This window comes from Magallana gigas, chromosome 1 (genome assembly GCF_963853765.1).
Source record: "Magallana gigas chromosome 1, xbMagGiga1.1, whole genome shotgun sequence".
Taxonomy (NCBI): Eukaryota; Metazoa; Mollusca; class Bivalvia; order Ostreida; family Ostreidae; genus Magallana; species Magallana gigas.
In genome coordinates, this window is record NC_088853.1 from 23,482,814 (window position 1) to 23,500,094 (window position 17,281).

The window sequence follows — 17,281 nt, forward strand, 5'->3', positions numbered from 1 at the left end:
TCTATATTTTGTTAAAAGGACAACAAGGTTTTCCGGAGTAATTTTACGCAAATAAAATTGTAAGGAAAAAGTGTCCGGCAGATACTTGTACAATAAACATTTAGAGGATGACTCGAAAAATGCATCTCTTTCCTGTATTAAAAAAAAAAAATTAAAGAGCCCATATTTCCCAAATCCCAAATAGTTTTACTTCAAATTAATTTCTCCTCAGACCAACCATTATAATAATGTATTTAAACAATGAAATGCTTTCTTTGGTGATTCATGTGGGATATGAATCAAGGTGGCGACATTGCAGAACAAAAAATAACCAGCATTAGCGGGCTATACATGTATGTAAAAAAATTCTGCAACGATCGCCACTTTCATAACGCTCATGAATCATTAAATACATTTTCTAAACTGCAGTGTTGAGAAAAAAATCAATAAAATAATACATGCATAATACATACATCGAAAGGTGAAAAAAAAAAACATTTAAAAGGGTAGGATTGGTCAAGATATATCAATTGAAACTACTTACAACCAACAAGGGAAGCGAATAACAATCAACAGTAAATTATTCATTGATACTAACTGCTTACGATCCAGTGCATTTGTTAAAATCTGACGAGTAAATGAAAAATTAATGAAACAATAGTAGAGAAATTGAATGCACTTCTGACTGTGCAATTTTTTGTTTGTGATGATACTTCAGGTACCGATGAATTGTTAATGAAAAGAATATTTTTTTTTCTTCTATTCGACACATCTGGGTACTTCAATACACAGACCGTGATTACATATTAAAAGATATCGAATTTTAAATCAAAGTCAGCCAATGCATGGTTGCATCACTGAGAGAAAAAAAAACTAACAAAAAAGAAAAGTTCTGAAAGACAAGTATAGTCAAAATCAACAATTCCAACCAGCTGAACCCGTCATTTAACATTTGAAAACAACGAAAGTATATGAAACCTAAAGATGGAAGTTTTAAATCTTGTTTACCAACTATATCAGTTGTTTTTTGTACTGGTGCTTACATTCCATACATGCAGGGCGGACCTTAGACATAGCTACTCCATGTTACAGTACGGACACAAACTGGACAGAAGGATGATAACGTCCTATGATAAATTATACAGTCTTCTGGATTGTGTGGAGGAGTGTCTGAGAACAACACGATGTCGGTCCGTCAACTACCACCAGGGAGCCCACTTCTGTCAGACCAACTTTGAAGACAGGACAACTGTACCCGATCTGTATATAGAGAAGCCTGGCTGGATATACAGCGATAGAGAAGATTGGGACAAAGTGAGAAATTTATCGTTTATAGTGAAAACATTTTATCCAAATTTAATACGAGTATATTTAAAAAAAAAAAAACCTTCATAGACTGGACATGTTTTGATTCTTAAATCAGTTAAGTTTAGTAGTATAAAAAACGATCTATTTTTTACAATTTAAAATCAGAAAGGAATTAGTATGATTATGGCAATATATGAAATATCTAGGACAGTATTGATATTGATTTATGCAAAATATTGATTGAATGAAACATCCATCTGTCCATCCCTTATGCCGACTCTTATCTATTTGTCTGTCTGTCTATTTTGTTTTGCAGAAAATTACGGGTGCTTGTTCAAATTCATCGTGTGAAATCAATGAAAAATGTCAGGTTAAATCCTTTCAACAGTTCACTTGTGTTATATCAGGTAATATTTTTCTTTTTTTTTTTCTTTTAATAAAAAATCCATCTAATAATTTGCGACATTAATATTATCTAGTTATCATTTAGCCATATTTAAGTTTATCTTTTAAAGGGATCGACCTAGATACGACTTGGAATCAAATTTTATTTTTCAATTTTTAATGTCTGGAATGGGTACATATAATATAGGTGTATTTAATGTATCATTGAAATTTAAAAGTCAAAAATCGAGTTACAAGCAAGATACAGAGTTTAGAGTTATTTGTTTTGTTAACAACGCTCAAGATTTGTTATTGTTTACATATTTGTATGTGTTGTATTGGTATAATTTCAATCAAATGGTGCATTTATGTTGATAATAGGAAATTTATGAACACATTACATGTGAATTAGTTCAAATTGTTCGTTACAGGCCATTTTTTAAAAGGAAATAGGGATTTCTTGCTTTTACATTCTTTGTAAACAAATTCAGGTTTTGTTTACATGTACGTAAAAATGATTTATTGCCTCTGTATCTCGCTTGTAATTCGACTTCTATAATTCAAATATTGTTAAACAATTCCAAATGCACAAGTAAGCTATCTTATGCATAAAAGATTGTTAAAATTGTTAAAAATTTTAATCTCAAATCCTACGTGTCTAGGTCCTTTTAATTAGTGGCTTTTTTTCTGGAAATTTTACAATTATTGACCTTTTGTTCTGGATTTTTTACCCTTCACTTATAAAAGATTGCGGAATTCCAACGGCAGAATCATTGTCTATGAGAGACGTCCGTGAATGGGACGCTATCGGGATAAACAGACAAATACACATCACGTGCGCTGACGGATTTGAACAGCAAGGATCCGGGAAGTTCGTCTGTCGTCCGGATGGGGTCTGGAAGTCGGATTTGACATGCTCTTTCAAACGTAAGTTTAGTCTTTAATTTTACAATTGATTTCAATCTTAGGTAGGTCACACAAACACACAAAAAAAAAACAAGAAAGAAAAACAATCGGTTTTTACCTATTTAGACGATGAATTATATTGTTTAGCAAGAGCTGTTCCAATTTAAAATACATGTATAGTACCTGAATATACAGTAATATAATCCACACTATTCAAACAGAGTGATTTAAGAGTATTTTCTCTGACAATTAGAAATTTGTTGGTTTCCCTCTAAATTCGAAGTTTTAAGAAGGCGTTTATATAAAAAAAAAACTTGAAAAATGCTTGAAGAATTGAGTGCCAAGGACCTTAAAATGAGAAAAATCCCTTTGCCAGTGACTATAAATATCATAAAAGCTAGACATAGCTGCTTTTTGTGGTTATTTCGTGAAGATATGATGCTTTACCATATCATGCTGTGGTTATTTCATATGAAGATGGTGCTTGATTATCTAAAAATGGTGCTTTCTTGTGTAAAGATGGTGTTTTATTATGTGAAGATGGTGCTTTTTTATAAAGATGGTGCTTTATTATGTGAAGATAGTGCTTTATTATATGAAGATGGTGCTTTATGATGTGAAGATGGTGTTCTCTTATGTGATGATGATGCTTTATGATATAACGATGGTGCTTTATTATCTGAAGATGGTGCTTAATGATATGAAGATGGTGCCTTATTATGTGAACATGGTGCTTTATGATATATATATATATATATATATATATATATATATATATATATATATATATATATATATATATATATATATATATGATAATGGTGAAGATGTGAAGATGATGCTTATTAAGATTTATTTAATTAAATCTTATCTTTTATTACAGCTAGTTTTCTCGGCTGCTTTAAGGACGACTCTACCCGAGTGCTAGGAGAAAGGTATTCGAATCTTAATCCTAATGGAAAGATTCAATGTTGGAGAAAATGTAATGCGCTGGGTAGTTACAAGTATTTTGGAATGGAGGTGTGTATTTTAATAAAATATCCAATATGTTTTCTTTGATATCATTTGAGGCAGATGTACAACAATTTAAAATTAAATCAGATCTTTGATTTGCTCAGTTTATATTCATTAGATTTAGATGTTTATTCAGCTCCGGATCCATCTAAAAGGCTACAATTAAAAGCAGATATTTGATCCACTTAAACTTGAGCTCTACAATCGAAATTGTATCTTTGATCCGCTCGTACTATATCGTTACAATTGTCTTTTACTAATTAACAATTTCTAATTGTCAATGAGTCCATTTGTCGTGAGGAAAACTTGTTTTCAAATTAACTAAAATTATGTTTTTGAACATTTTGATTTAGTAGTAAGTGTTATGTAATATTACATATATTATTTACCTTCTATCAGGGTTGCTAAAATCTATGTCTTTTATGTTTTGTCATCTATTGCTCTTGTAAGTAATTAATCTGTTAGGTAAATTGTGTATGTAATGTTAAAAGAAGAATTTGAAAACAAGTTTTCCTCACGACACAATTGAAAAAGGATCTATGACACGCTTCAATTGAATTACTAGTAGGAGCGGAGCGCAGATTGATTTTTACTTAAATTGAGGAGAAAAAAAAACCAGAAACCTGAATTGTAATGTATAATACACGAATGTATTTTTGGCACCCGTTATCAGGATGTTTTCTTAATCTTTCTCGTAAAAAAACATGATTCGCTTTTGTTTGCTATTTTAGAACAGATCTGAATGCTTTTGTGGAAATCAAATACGAAATACAGCTAAGCCTTCTCCTGATGACGAATGCAATCGTCTTTGTGCAGGAAACAACAAAGAAACATGCGGCGGGCCCTGGCGAGTGGAAATTTATACCGTATAAAATTAATAAAACTGTTTAACATATCAAAACAACAACAACAAAAACAAGAAAAACATTGTCATTAATTGTCAGAACTGATACATTTAGTTCTACAAGAATGTAGATTGATTTTCAATTAAAAGATAATGTTTTTATAATATGCATATTTTTTGGAACCATTTTTTAAAATCATTATTACATGCCGCCAGGAGGCGGTCCTTTATTTGATACACATTTAAATATTGTAACTGCGTTTCTGCGGGATAGTTTTTTTTAAATGAATTAATATTATTATGCTCATTTTTATCAATTAAAAGTAAATTTGCATGTAGAAATATGTTTTATGCCTTTAAAAAAATATTATATATTTTTTTGTTTTACTCGGAAATGAAAAGTTGGTTATAGACTGTCGTGTTAGACGCGTTTTTATCGAGACTATAATCTATTCGAAAATTTTCGGAGTTTTCCGTTGTATCGGGATCGGTATACGGACAAACTAAAGACCTGAAATACTATAGACCTGAATGACATGAAATTTTGTATAAATGATGTATTTGATTTTATGAGCTGCGTCAAATAAAATGACTTTGTGTGTGAATTTATTATATTGTCATGCGCTTTGTGGTAGAAAATTATCATGAATGACATCCATATCAATTATTTACGCAAAAATATGTTTATAAAGCGTAAACTGCCTCAAACCATTTGACTGGCGTCATGAGAAAAGGGCCCTTATATTTCAACGTCACAATTGTCAGAAAACGACGTCAAAGTTCGTGAACTTTTAACGTCAAAATCGCGAAAAAGTGAATCCGGAAGTTTTATTATTGGCTGCATTTGTTTACATTTTGCATTGAACTGCTGCGTTGTTTGAGTCAGTAATATTGTTGGTGTGCATATGGCAGTATCCAGGAAGAGAACGATTTAATGAATTTTCATGTAAAAGTTGCAAAATCCTGTTGTACAATTGTGTTATGCATTCAATGTTGATTATATGAAATAATATTCCAGAAAAGAAATATTCAAGAATCGGATGCACTTAAAAATTATAGTAGGCGACTTATACTATCTTGTAAAAATTCTTACTTAATTTATAAATTACTGAATAAGAAGTCTTGATTAGTACAATATCACAAAGCAGAAGTAAATCTTTTTTCGCAGATTTAAATTGTAGCATAATTTACCCCCTGCTTTCAAAACAGATCGATTGACACAATCGTATAAACATTTACTCGGAACTCTACTTACACTACTGTATAGGTTACCTTGTTACTGTACATTCCATTCAAAAGATATCAAGTTTTATTTTGAGGAAAAGTTATATGCGCTGTGCAAAATACACGAGAATATGTACATTATCCCCCCCCCCCCCTCCAAGGAAAGAGGCGTCCCGACTCTCCTGGAGTGCCAGCACCTATGGGGCGAAGTACTAGAGACAATCTCTCTCACTAGCCAGAGAATACCCAGGTCCCAACGTGGGCTCCAAATGTAATGCTTGAGCAGTCAATAGACCAGAATATTTTTCCCGAGGTAAAGGGAAGAGCTCAGTATGATCTATTGCCCGAGGCCAACGTTCTCTGCACCAAGGGAAAAAATTCTGGTCTATTGACTGCTCAAGCATTAAATAATTGTTTTATTACCTAATTTCTTTTTAGTTTTCCGGGTTTACAATTTGCATATTGCAGATGGTTCTCCTGCCATTATGCAATATACTAAGATTTTGTTCATCTTTTACATGCACCAAACTTGTTGCATGCATTACAACATCTCAATTTAACATTAGTTTACACAAAGACGGAGGAGTCTTCAACCCATTAGATGTTAAATAGTCTTTTACCTTATATGAGGCTTTAAAACTGCATGTTGATTATTTGATACTCCATTTTGATAACATTGAATTTGGTTTCACCAAGTATTAAAAACAGCGTCTATGTAAAGGGATATACATTCCCTTAGAAAGGATGTAACATTATAATATACACGCGTTCTGATATACGTTGCCTGTCCAATACATCGCAGTCTATTGACTGGCGGTCCAATAGATCGCAGTCTATTGACTGGCGGTCCAATAGATCGCAGTCTATTGACTGGCAGTTCAAAAGAGACGCAAATATTTAATTTGTAATAAAACAACAAAATCCCTTTGATTAGGTAGTAAAGACACTTATTGCCTGTCCTGGGGTTTGCACCCGGGTCATCTGGCACCCCCAGTCCAGCACTCTACCGATCGAGCTAAAGAGTTAATCCACTAGCCAGGGCTAGTAGGAATGCCATATACCTGACTCTACCACAATTTATAAAAACAATGTCCAGAATGTTCCGTCTACGGAGTATTTTTTACTGTTTCCAAATTTGTCCGGTCTTGATATTTTATTCATGTCGGAAAGGAACGTTGTATGTACGTTGAACCATGTGCTCCCGAGCACACACACATCTCTCTTGTCCAATCTAATATCTATTATTGTTATATTTAGTAGTATATTCTCACTATATAACTCTATATAGACGAATAGTCAATAAATGTGATATTAGCTAGTCCGAAAAATATTGACCGGTCAATATTTTTTTGATATTGACCGGCGAGGAATAATATCTAGAGAACATTCCCTCTATTTCAAATAATCGCCTCTGATTTGAGGATTCGTAAATTATGACGTAAATAACTCTTCGCGACTCCAAAAACAAGGTGACGTCATAATAGACAGTCAGTCAAGACAAGTAAACAACGGACGCGCAATGCGACGGTTTGCTGTCATAACGGATGTAAGGATTTGCGAATTACTGTGAAGTAAAATCAGGTAGAACATCTGAGTGTTAATTCTTACGGTCGGCGGAATATCACTAGTGACCGTTTGATGCTGAGGATATTTTGGAAATGAACTTTGCACAAAATTGAAATCGTGAATTCTTTGTTGAGCTGAGATAATTACGACGACCTGTTTTCAATTACTTTATTAAATTTTGGTTTGTTTTTTCATATAACAAAACAAATGTTGACTGTGTTTTCGGGCAACATTGATTATATTAGCCCCCTTGGGACGAAAATATTGCCCTCCGCTTTGCGTCGGGCAATATTTCGTCCCTCGGGGGCTAATATAATCAATGTTGCCCTCAACCCCAGTCAATATTTGTATAGTGCTGTTACAGTCATATATGTCCCGCACAGCGTAAGTGTTTTTCATAATGTTTTCTTCATTAGAATTTGTGTAAATTGATTGTTCACTACTTTATACATGCAAAAAGATAGTATTATTGTTTACATAGTGTGTAGAGGAAACTCGAAACGATTTTAGTCTTGATACGTAACTGAACAAATTGCACTCTTATTTCATTCTAAGTATAATAACTTTATTCTCGAGACTTATTTCTTCGTCTTATACGTATAAACTTTTTGTAAACATGTGCTAGACTAGTTGAGTATTTTCATACATAGGTAGAAAATGTGTATTGCTAGATTGTGACATGATATTGTGTGTATTTTATTTAGTCTGCATAAGTTACTGTGTAGGAGATAACTGAGCTGTATAAATAGCTAAATTTGTGTATTTTGCTCACATTGCTAGATTTCTAAGAGATTTTAAAGTATGGTCACCAGTACCTGTCACAATCCTGTATGTTTGTATTGTCTGTTTTCCCAAACAGAAAAAAATAGCCTACGGGATCATATTAATGACTTGTGTGTAAATCATGGTTTTGAGATGATTTCGGTATAGGAAAATTTCACATGCAAATGAGTTAATGGATCATGATTTTCGGATGATCTGTTAAACTAAACAAATTGCAAGAAAACCATGGCCCTGGAATGATCTGTTGTAACAAACGACTCATATCAAAACCATGGTCCTGGTATGATCTGTTGTGACTAACAACTCATATCAAAACCATGGTCCTAGTATGATCTGTTAAAGGACAATAATTATTATACAATAATTTCTTACAAAAAAAATGAACACTTGATTTATAATTTGCAACAGACTATTATATTCTTTTAATATTTGAAATACATTGTCAATTACCAAATATGAAAAATAGTATACATATAAGTCACATGAACTGTATCGTTAAGCCAATATAATCTGAATTAGAACAACGGATCAAAGCCCTCCATAATTTAGATGATAATTATACTGTTATTTCAAACTCTTCTAGCAATTATTACATGAAATGTACAATTAAAATAATACATAATAAAACCTAGCTGCAGGTCTGTAGCTCCCGGTCTGAATTAATGATACATGTACATCCATGCATTAGTTGTTTGCATTACTTAACAAATCACTTGATAGTGTATTGTAAATTAGTCCTTATAAAATATTATTTACCTCAAATGAATAAGAATATATTTCCCCAAAATACTTCCATAAATTCACTTTATAGATATGCCAAGATAGAGCTAGATGCCCAACAATAACAAATTTTCCTGACAAGTACAGAACATTTAGGCTCCAAGTATTCTCTTTTGAGAAGTGGACAGGCATAGCCTACATCCACTTCTCTTCGCAAGCCCTCATATTTTGATTCTGGAAAACGTGTAAATGTCGGAACCAAAGACGGTTTACGCTTCGACCCATGTTTCGACTCCAGTTCTTCTTCTTCTTCCAGTAATGTGCCTGGCACCAAGGTTGGGCATTATCGCACATGATTAAAAGGTTAAAATCATGCTGAGGAAGGCCTCGTTAAAATCTGGTTAAACTCTTCAATTATTAAAATGGGTAGGATCTGGGGCTGATTCGGGCTTTGAAGGCCTCGAGTGAATCAGCTGTCACTATGGCTGGTGAAAGTGAGTTCCAGATTACTACTCCGGCTGGAAAGAAGGAGTCCTGATAACATTTTAAGTGGCAAAATGGTTGTAGGAACCTCATAGTATGTCCTCTAGTATTACAGCTGTTTACAGGATGTAAATGACTAGATGGTATGTCGATGTATCCATTCACAATCCTGTACATCATGGTGGCTCGTGATGTTATCCGCCTGGACTGCAGGGTATCAAGATGGAGATGATTGAGCATGGATGTTACGCTGCTCTCCCTGCTATAGTCGCCCATGATGTATCGTGCAGCTCTTCGTTGTACCGCCTCTATCTTATTGATGTGGGTCTTGTTGGTATGATCCCATACTGTAGAGGCATATTCCACCTGAGGTCTCACTAGGGTCTTATAGCTGGTTGCCTTGATGGACCGTGGGCAACCAGATAGGTTACGACTCAGGAAAGCAGTGGTGTTGTTGGCTTTCCTGGTAATGTTGTTAATATGTGGTCCCCAGTTGAGCTTGTTGTCGATGGTAACACCCAGGTACTTTGCTTTGGTGGTGAACTGCAAAGCTTGGCCATGGATGGAATAATTGGCCTCGATTATACGCCTTTTGTTGGTGATGCGTATTACTTCACATTTCTCTGGGTTGAAGCTCATCAGCCACTCAGACTCCCATACTTGTAGTTGGTTTAAGTCTTCTTGAAGAGTGATTGTGTCCTCCTCATTAACTATCCTGCGGTACAGCAAGCAGTCATTAGCAAAGAGCCTTGTTGTTGATTTGACTCGGGATGGTAGGTCATTGATGTATACCAGGAACAGTAGTGGACCAAGCACTGTGCCCTGGGGTACTCCAGATGTTACAGGAGCAGCTGATGACATCTCTCCATCAACAACCACTTGTTGTCTTCTGTCAGATAAGAAGCTACTGATCCACTCCAGGGTTTGTCCTTACACCATAGTGCTCCAGTTTGAAGGCTAGTCGATGGTGGGGGACTTTATCAAAGGCTTTGCTGAAGTCAAGTAAGACTGCATCTACCTGTTGGCGTTGGTCGAGGCTACTTGCTAGATCATGGATAGTTGTTATCAGTTGACTTTCACATGATCGTCTCTTCCTAAAACCATGTTGCTGGTCTGAGAGGGTGTTATTTCTCTCCAGGTGATTGATGACATGGCTATGGACAATATGCTCTAAGGTCTTACAGCATATAGATGTGAGAGACACTGGACGGTAGTTAGATGCTCTGGATTTGTCTCCTTTCTTGAATAATGGTGTGACATATGCAGTCTTCCAATCATCTGGGACTTTCCCTTGGTCTAATGATGATTGGAATATGATGGTTAGTATAGGAGACACTGATGTTGCCATTGCTTTCAAAAATCTGGCTGATATGTTGTCTGGTCCACTAGCCTTGTTTGGGTTCAAGCTTTGCAATACTAGTAGTTTGAGGACACCTTTTTCTGTGACTTTGATGTTATTTACCCCTGGATAGGTTGATTGGCCAAGGTCCGGCAGGTTACTAAGTGACTCCATATGGAAGACAGATGAAAACTGTTGATTCAAAATCTCTGCCTTTTCCTTTGGACTGGAGTGAAGCAAACCCTCATTCCGCAAGGGGGAGACACCTGAACTGTCACAGCGCTTACTCTTGATGTACGAGTATAGCTTCTTGTTTGAATGGCCCTCCTCGCCTAACATGTTGTTAATATATTTGAGGTATGACTTTCTACACTCTTTTCTGTTGGTACTCTGGGCCTCACGATATTTTCTCCAATCATTCTGGGTGTTTGTTATGCGGGCCCTCCTATGTGCACGACGTTTCCTTCTACTGAGTCTCCGAATGTTTCTATCACACAATGGTTGGTTGAATCGACATGAAGTGAACTTTGATGGTACGTGTGCATTAATGGAATGAGTGCAGATCTTCTTGAAGTCATTCCACATCACATCTACTGGTGCATTGTTGTTGGCATGTTGTTGAAATTTGGCCAGATTCTCCGCCAGATCAGAATTAATAGCCTCAGTGTCTGCTTTGGCCCAAAGATATACAAGTCTCCTCACTGGACGGCGTCGATGTGGCGTAGTGTTGATGTCAATTAATACAATGTCATGATCGCTAAGTCCTGGAAGTGGTCTTGCCTTATTAAGAAGGGATGGTCTATTTGTGGCAAAGATGTCAAGGATGTTACTACCACGTGTTGGGAAGTCGATGACTTGCTGACATCCAAGATCACTAAATATGTCTATAAACTGTTGACTGATGGTAGTTGGGTAGTTATGTCCCTCAACTGAATCACATGCCCAGTTGATATCGGGAATATTTGCATCACCGCCAATCCATAATGTGTGATCCAGATGATTTCGATGCAACTCCCTTAGTGTGGCGCACATTTTGTTTGTGTAGTCCACATCATTGTTTGTGGGTCTGTAGATGCTGCACACAATGATGGGTTTGCTGTTATCCTTAGAAGGGATTGACGCAGCAACCATTTCTGTGGGTGTATCTAACACAATCTCTGAGGCATCTATATTAGCCTTGGTAATAATGGCTACTCCACCATGAGAGCTGTGTGGACGGTCTTTCCTAGCAGCAAAAACATAGTTATCTGGCAGGACCTCTCTCTCGTAGATGGTTGAGTTGAGCCATGTCTCACTGGCCAAGATGATGTCAGGGTCAGTGTTCTCCAGCATGCTCAAGAACGCCTCACGTTTGGGTCTAATACTCTGAAAGTTTATAGCTAATATTCTTGCCTTTCCCTGAAGTTTCGTGATAGACCTACTATTTCTACATTTTAAACATTATTGCATCCATATATCACAAAAAAATCATCACTAACCCGCTGTCAAATCATTTTCTCAACTTCAACATCCCGGGTTTAAATTTTGTGTATCACATTGTTTATCTAGGTCAGCGCAGATTAAATGTTTGTGTTTCGGATAAAATTGGAAACCTAATAAAGACAATAATGTCAAAAACGTTACTTGATCAACTTAATCTTACAATGTACAAACCAATACTGAGTCACAAAAATACAAAGTGATATTTCTTCCCTTTTTAAGCATCTCTGATGGTGACAAATTTTGCTCTACAACTGTTTTTAAACATTAAAACGAATTTTGATTAATATAGCATACAAGAAAGATTAAAATGAAGGGTTTTTATTGTTTTATGTGACATAATCATTTATTTAATCGTATGAATTTTGTCTATTTGTCTTAGAATGTAAAACCATTCTTTATGCCTCTTTAAATTAAAATAAAAACACCTTTTTTTCGACTTTAAATTTTCTACTTTTTAAACCTCCTATAGCGAGCGATCACATAATTTAAACCCGGAATGAAGAAGTTGAGAAAATGATTTGACAGCGGGTTAGTGTTGATTTGTATGTGATATATGGATGCGTTATTGTTTCAAATGTAGAAATAATAGGTTTGGTACGAAAATTGAGGGAAACTGGAGTCGAAACAGCGGTCGAAGCGTAAACCGTCTTTGGTTCCGACATTTACACGTTTTCCAGAATCAAAATATGACGGCTTGCGAAGAGAAGTGGATGTAGGCTATGCCTGTCCACTTCTCAAAAGAGAATAGGCTCCAAGATGAACATTCAAAATTTGCAACTCAACTTCCTGTTATGCAGAAATCTGAATTCTTTATGGTCAGTTTATCTGGCAGTTAACGAATCATCTTAAACGCATCCTCTGTTGCCTTCTAAGATAATAGCACATACCAGAATCACAAGAAAATCATAGCAGACTCAAAACCAAGAAACAAACCACAATAGGATCATACTTCCATATTTGTCAGCTATGATTTGGGTATGATTCATTAAATGGATCATGTCTAAATCATAGAGCAAAATCATGAATTTGTGAGTTTGATATGATATTTAAGTGATTTTGATATGATTTCTTAGGAATACTTTTTGTTTGGGTCGTTTATCAGAGATTGTATTGTAATATTATGTTTTGTTATTTTTTCAGTTTCTTACCATTTATAAATACACATGCAACATTCAAGTGGATGTTAAGTGTATTTCGGGTTATACTAGCAGTTATTAGCGAACTGTTACACAGAATGTATGCCTATATATATTTATAGACATTGTTTACATGTTGCCATAGCAGGTATAAGATGGTCTCGTAGAGCTTGCATTTTCGTGCCGGTTGTATCGCCCTAAAATTTCAAATTTATATTTACAGTTTGAGTTGAGTAGGACGAGATAATTGAATTTTTTTAAATATATAAATCTGTTACTAATGGCCTGACAATCAATAAATTTTTGAACGTAAATACACGTTATCAATCGTTCAATCGGTAAAAAAAAATAACGGAAATTGTTTCAATGTGAATCATCTTGTTATTATTTTCTGCAGAAATTTATGATTATAAACACGTTTAATACGATAAATAAAAAAATGTATATATTTCTAGGATCTTGATGAAGTGATTCGAGAATTCTTCCCGCAACAAGAACAAAACTCTAATCCTGATAATAGAGCAGACAATGAAGAAATTTTTTTTTCCCGAATTGATAGAATCTGATGAAGAGTTCATTATCAGACTTGCGTCAAATTTTTCACAAGAACAAGCTTAAGGATGTGCCGGGGTTAGTAAAAATTCTGATTTGAATCGTTTTAGAGATAAAATTTCAAGTGGTTGTTCTTGTCATTTTAATTGTTTTGACAAAATTCAATATGAAGAAATTAAAGATCATATACTTACTATGCGAGCACTTACTAGAGACGAAAAAGACATGTACATTATGGGAAAGCTAAAATGTAGAAATACTGGTATAGACACCAGTGACAAAAAAACGCCAGCGATATATAGCTTTCCTTATCATACATGATCTTGGCGAAAAGCAGCTAAACAATTTGCTGAAACATCTGAAAATGAATGGACCGGTGTTGTATAGCAGTTTTTCCCCCATAGTAGCTTCTCCCCCCGGAAGACCTACTATATAGTAGCCTTTCCCCCTGGGGGGAAAAGCTACTATATAGTAGCTTTTCCCCCATAGTAGGGTTTCTCCCTCACGTTTTTGGTTCAGATTTTATAAAAAATATTGATGGAAATCCAGTAAGGATTAAAATTAATGTTTCTACACTCCCAGGTTGCATACATGTACAACTGCATTCATCTATAAAGGCTAAGTTTCGTTTTGCCAATTTATTATTTTTATAGACTATGCTGAAAATTGAACATGTGTGTAATGGAATTACACATAAAACTTAATTTAGGTAATTAATTGAAAAAAAATACTTGGTTTTACAAGTTATACACTTATATGCAGAATTCTGTGTTCTGAAATTGTACTAAGCGAGAATGTTTTAAGAATTTTTTGATAAATCTATCAGACTGTCTGTCTGTTTTTGAAAATTTCATCCAGGCTAAACCTCTGTTTTAAAGAGATTTTGTTTCCAATGTTTCAGAGCCCGATTTTTAAAATCCTTTTACAATGATTATAGTGCATATTCTTAAGGGTCCAATGTCTCATAAACTAGAGATGACCATATCACCATATTTTCATAGTGGCAGTGGTTTACCACTTGTAGATGACTCTGAAAATTTCAGCCCTCAGGGTAGGGGCCATTGATGTTTCAGGGCTCGATGTTTAAAACCCCATTATAATGATTGAATAGTGTTCTATAAGTAGTGATCCGAATCTCATATTCTAGAGATGACCACTTAACCATATTTTCACAGTGATAGTGTTATACCACTAGTAGATGACACTGAAAATTTTAGCCCCCATGCAGGGTAGGGGCCTTTGTTGTTTTCGAGCCCGATGTTTGAAATCCAATTATAAAGAAAATGTATTTGTTAAGGGCCCCATATCTCAAAAACTAAAGATGGTCACATGAACATATTTATACGGTCATTTAAAAGTAAAAACATCATTTAAAAATACACAATCGCTCATATATTTCCTTATCAAAATGATTGAAAATAACGATTCTGCTTTTCTTTTTTAAGAACTATATATAATATGATTTAAATTTGGCCCCCCTAATTCGCAATTTTTTAAAGTGTTTCGGGTACAGTAAAATGTTATATTATTTTTTAGAAGAGTTGATTTAAAATATATTTTTTACCTATTCATTTGGTTTATTTGCACTCACTTGCAGTATATGACGTCAGAAGTAACGCTATTACTACAATTCAATCAAAATCGGTCAAAAATTGACATTTTTCTTATCCGTTTACGAATGGGGAATATAGAGCGCATGCTTGAACAAAGATATTTTTTTGTTACTTATTAGTCTTGGCTATATATATCTCTGATTAAAATATTTTGTTTGTTCAAGCACGCGCTCTATGTTTTCTGAAAGAAAAACTGCTTGAAAACAAGCTGTTTATGCTAAAATTGCAAAAATGGCGGGAAAAGGTTGTCTTTACGATGTCATATTTCTTAAATGTGAGCACTAGAATCAAAATGAACATAATGTATAAACATTACATATATATCTGTACAAAGAAAAAAAGAATTGAAGTAAAACGATGATGTTCATTTTAGGGGGCCATCTAAGGCGCCCATATCATATATAGTCCAAAGTTTACGAACAAATTATGTTAAAAAGGTACGCAGGTAAATTCATTATTCTTCAAAACATTTAATCAATTCATAAGATGACTAATGATATAATAAATAACTAGATAAATAAATCAATAAACTTTTATTCATAAAAGGAGCAACCGAAAATAAAAAATAAATTACCAACCTAAGCGCATACATGTATACGACTTTTTTAACTTGTTAGTTGATAAGTCAGCTCATCACCTCATCACAATAGATGTTATGGGGTTTTTTTTGGGGGGGTCGTTTTTTTTTTTAATTACCCTTGTTTCATTGTTCGAAGAAATAATATGGTACACAAGTAAATCTTTATTGCAAAAATATGAAACAAATAGTAATATACGATTTTTAGGTAAGTGAATCGTATATCTTGATTTATATGGCATCGTTTTCAAAATTGTATATTTATAAATCACGTTGCAAACTTAAAAGTGGAAAATTAGCAAATACTGAGTGTAAATATATACATAAGGTTAGTTCAGGCTCCATTTCACATTTTCCAAAGTAACCAGCAAAGGTACCGACATTGTTCTGGTTGTGAAGACATTTCCTTTTTTGAAACAAAATGTTTACATCATAGAACCTCGCGTTTCGTAAAAAATGTGCTAAAAATATGAATATGCGTAACTTTAAAACAAAATTGAAAACACTAACTTTTCACATGCTTTTAATATATAATCAATTAAAATACCCCTTACCCATGATTTAGAACACCATCAATCAAAATAAAACTAAAACATTTCAGTTCTCATCATTTCATTGCACCTTGTTTGATATTTAGAAGAAGAAATATATAATTGTTTTTAATTCGAGCGGTATTAATTTAAAATTGATAGCCTTTTGGACGAAGGGAGTAATACATTTTCACTTTTTATTCCCTTCCTCTACAAAATAAAGTTAAGATTGTAAAGTTAGTTCCCTCGGAGAAGCTTATACAGAGATGGTAATACATTGGAAAATTAAAGTTCCAAACCAGCGTATTTTTACTCAAATGTGTTCTCACGTGTTCTTAACGTCGAAGTCGAAACTGTAGATAAGCATCGATTAGATGAAAAAGATTCGAGGTATTCCGAAATCCGCGTAAAAGGTGTTCCAAAAAGGTGTAAAAACAGGTGAAATAAACGATGATGACACATGAATGTTATGGAGGCGCGTGCCTTAGTTCATATTTGGGGTTAAAACACCATGAAATACTATTTTATTCTATGTATTAATAAATGCCATAATTATCCTTTTCTATGAAAAATTAATATCATATCAATTATTGCAAATTATTACCACGAATGGTCCACCATATAAATGGCCGGAATGTAAAAAAAGGGGGAAAATCCACTATATAGTAGGTTTTCCGTGGGGGTAATCTGGCTATAAAAAGGGGGAAAGCCCACTATATAGTCAGCTTTCCCTGGGGGTAAAACTGCTATATAGCCATTTTTCCGGGGGGAAGAACTGCTATATAGCCATTTTTCCGGGGGGAAAGATGGCTAGGGGGAAAATGCACTATATAACACCGGT

General features: G+C 34.4%; 1 protein-coding gene across 1 annotated transcript; it reads left to right on the top strand.

Annotated features, from left to right (window-relative positions):
* The first annotated feature begins 924 nt into the window (after positions 1-924).
* LOC117688258 (uncharacterized) lies at positions 925-4,683 on the top strand. The gene is made up of 5 exons (XM_034466114.2): positions 925-1,293; positions 1,604-1,694; positions 2,419-2,598; positions 3,461-3,597; positions 4,323-4,683. Exons 1-5 carry the CDS (start codon positions 964-966, stop codon positions 4,461-4,463), a joined length of 879 nt encoding a protein of 292 aa, XP_034322005.2. The 5' UTR covers positions 925-963; the 3' UTR covers positions 4,464-4,683.
* Positions 4,684-17,281: the final 12,598 nt, after the last annotated feature.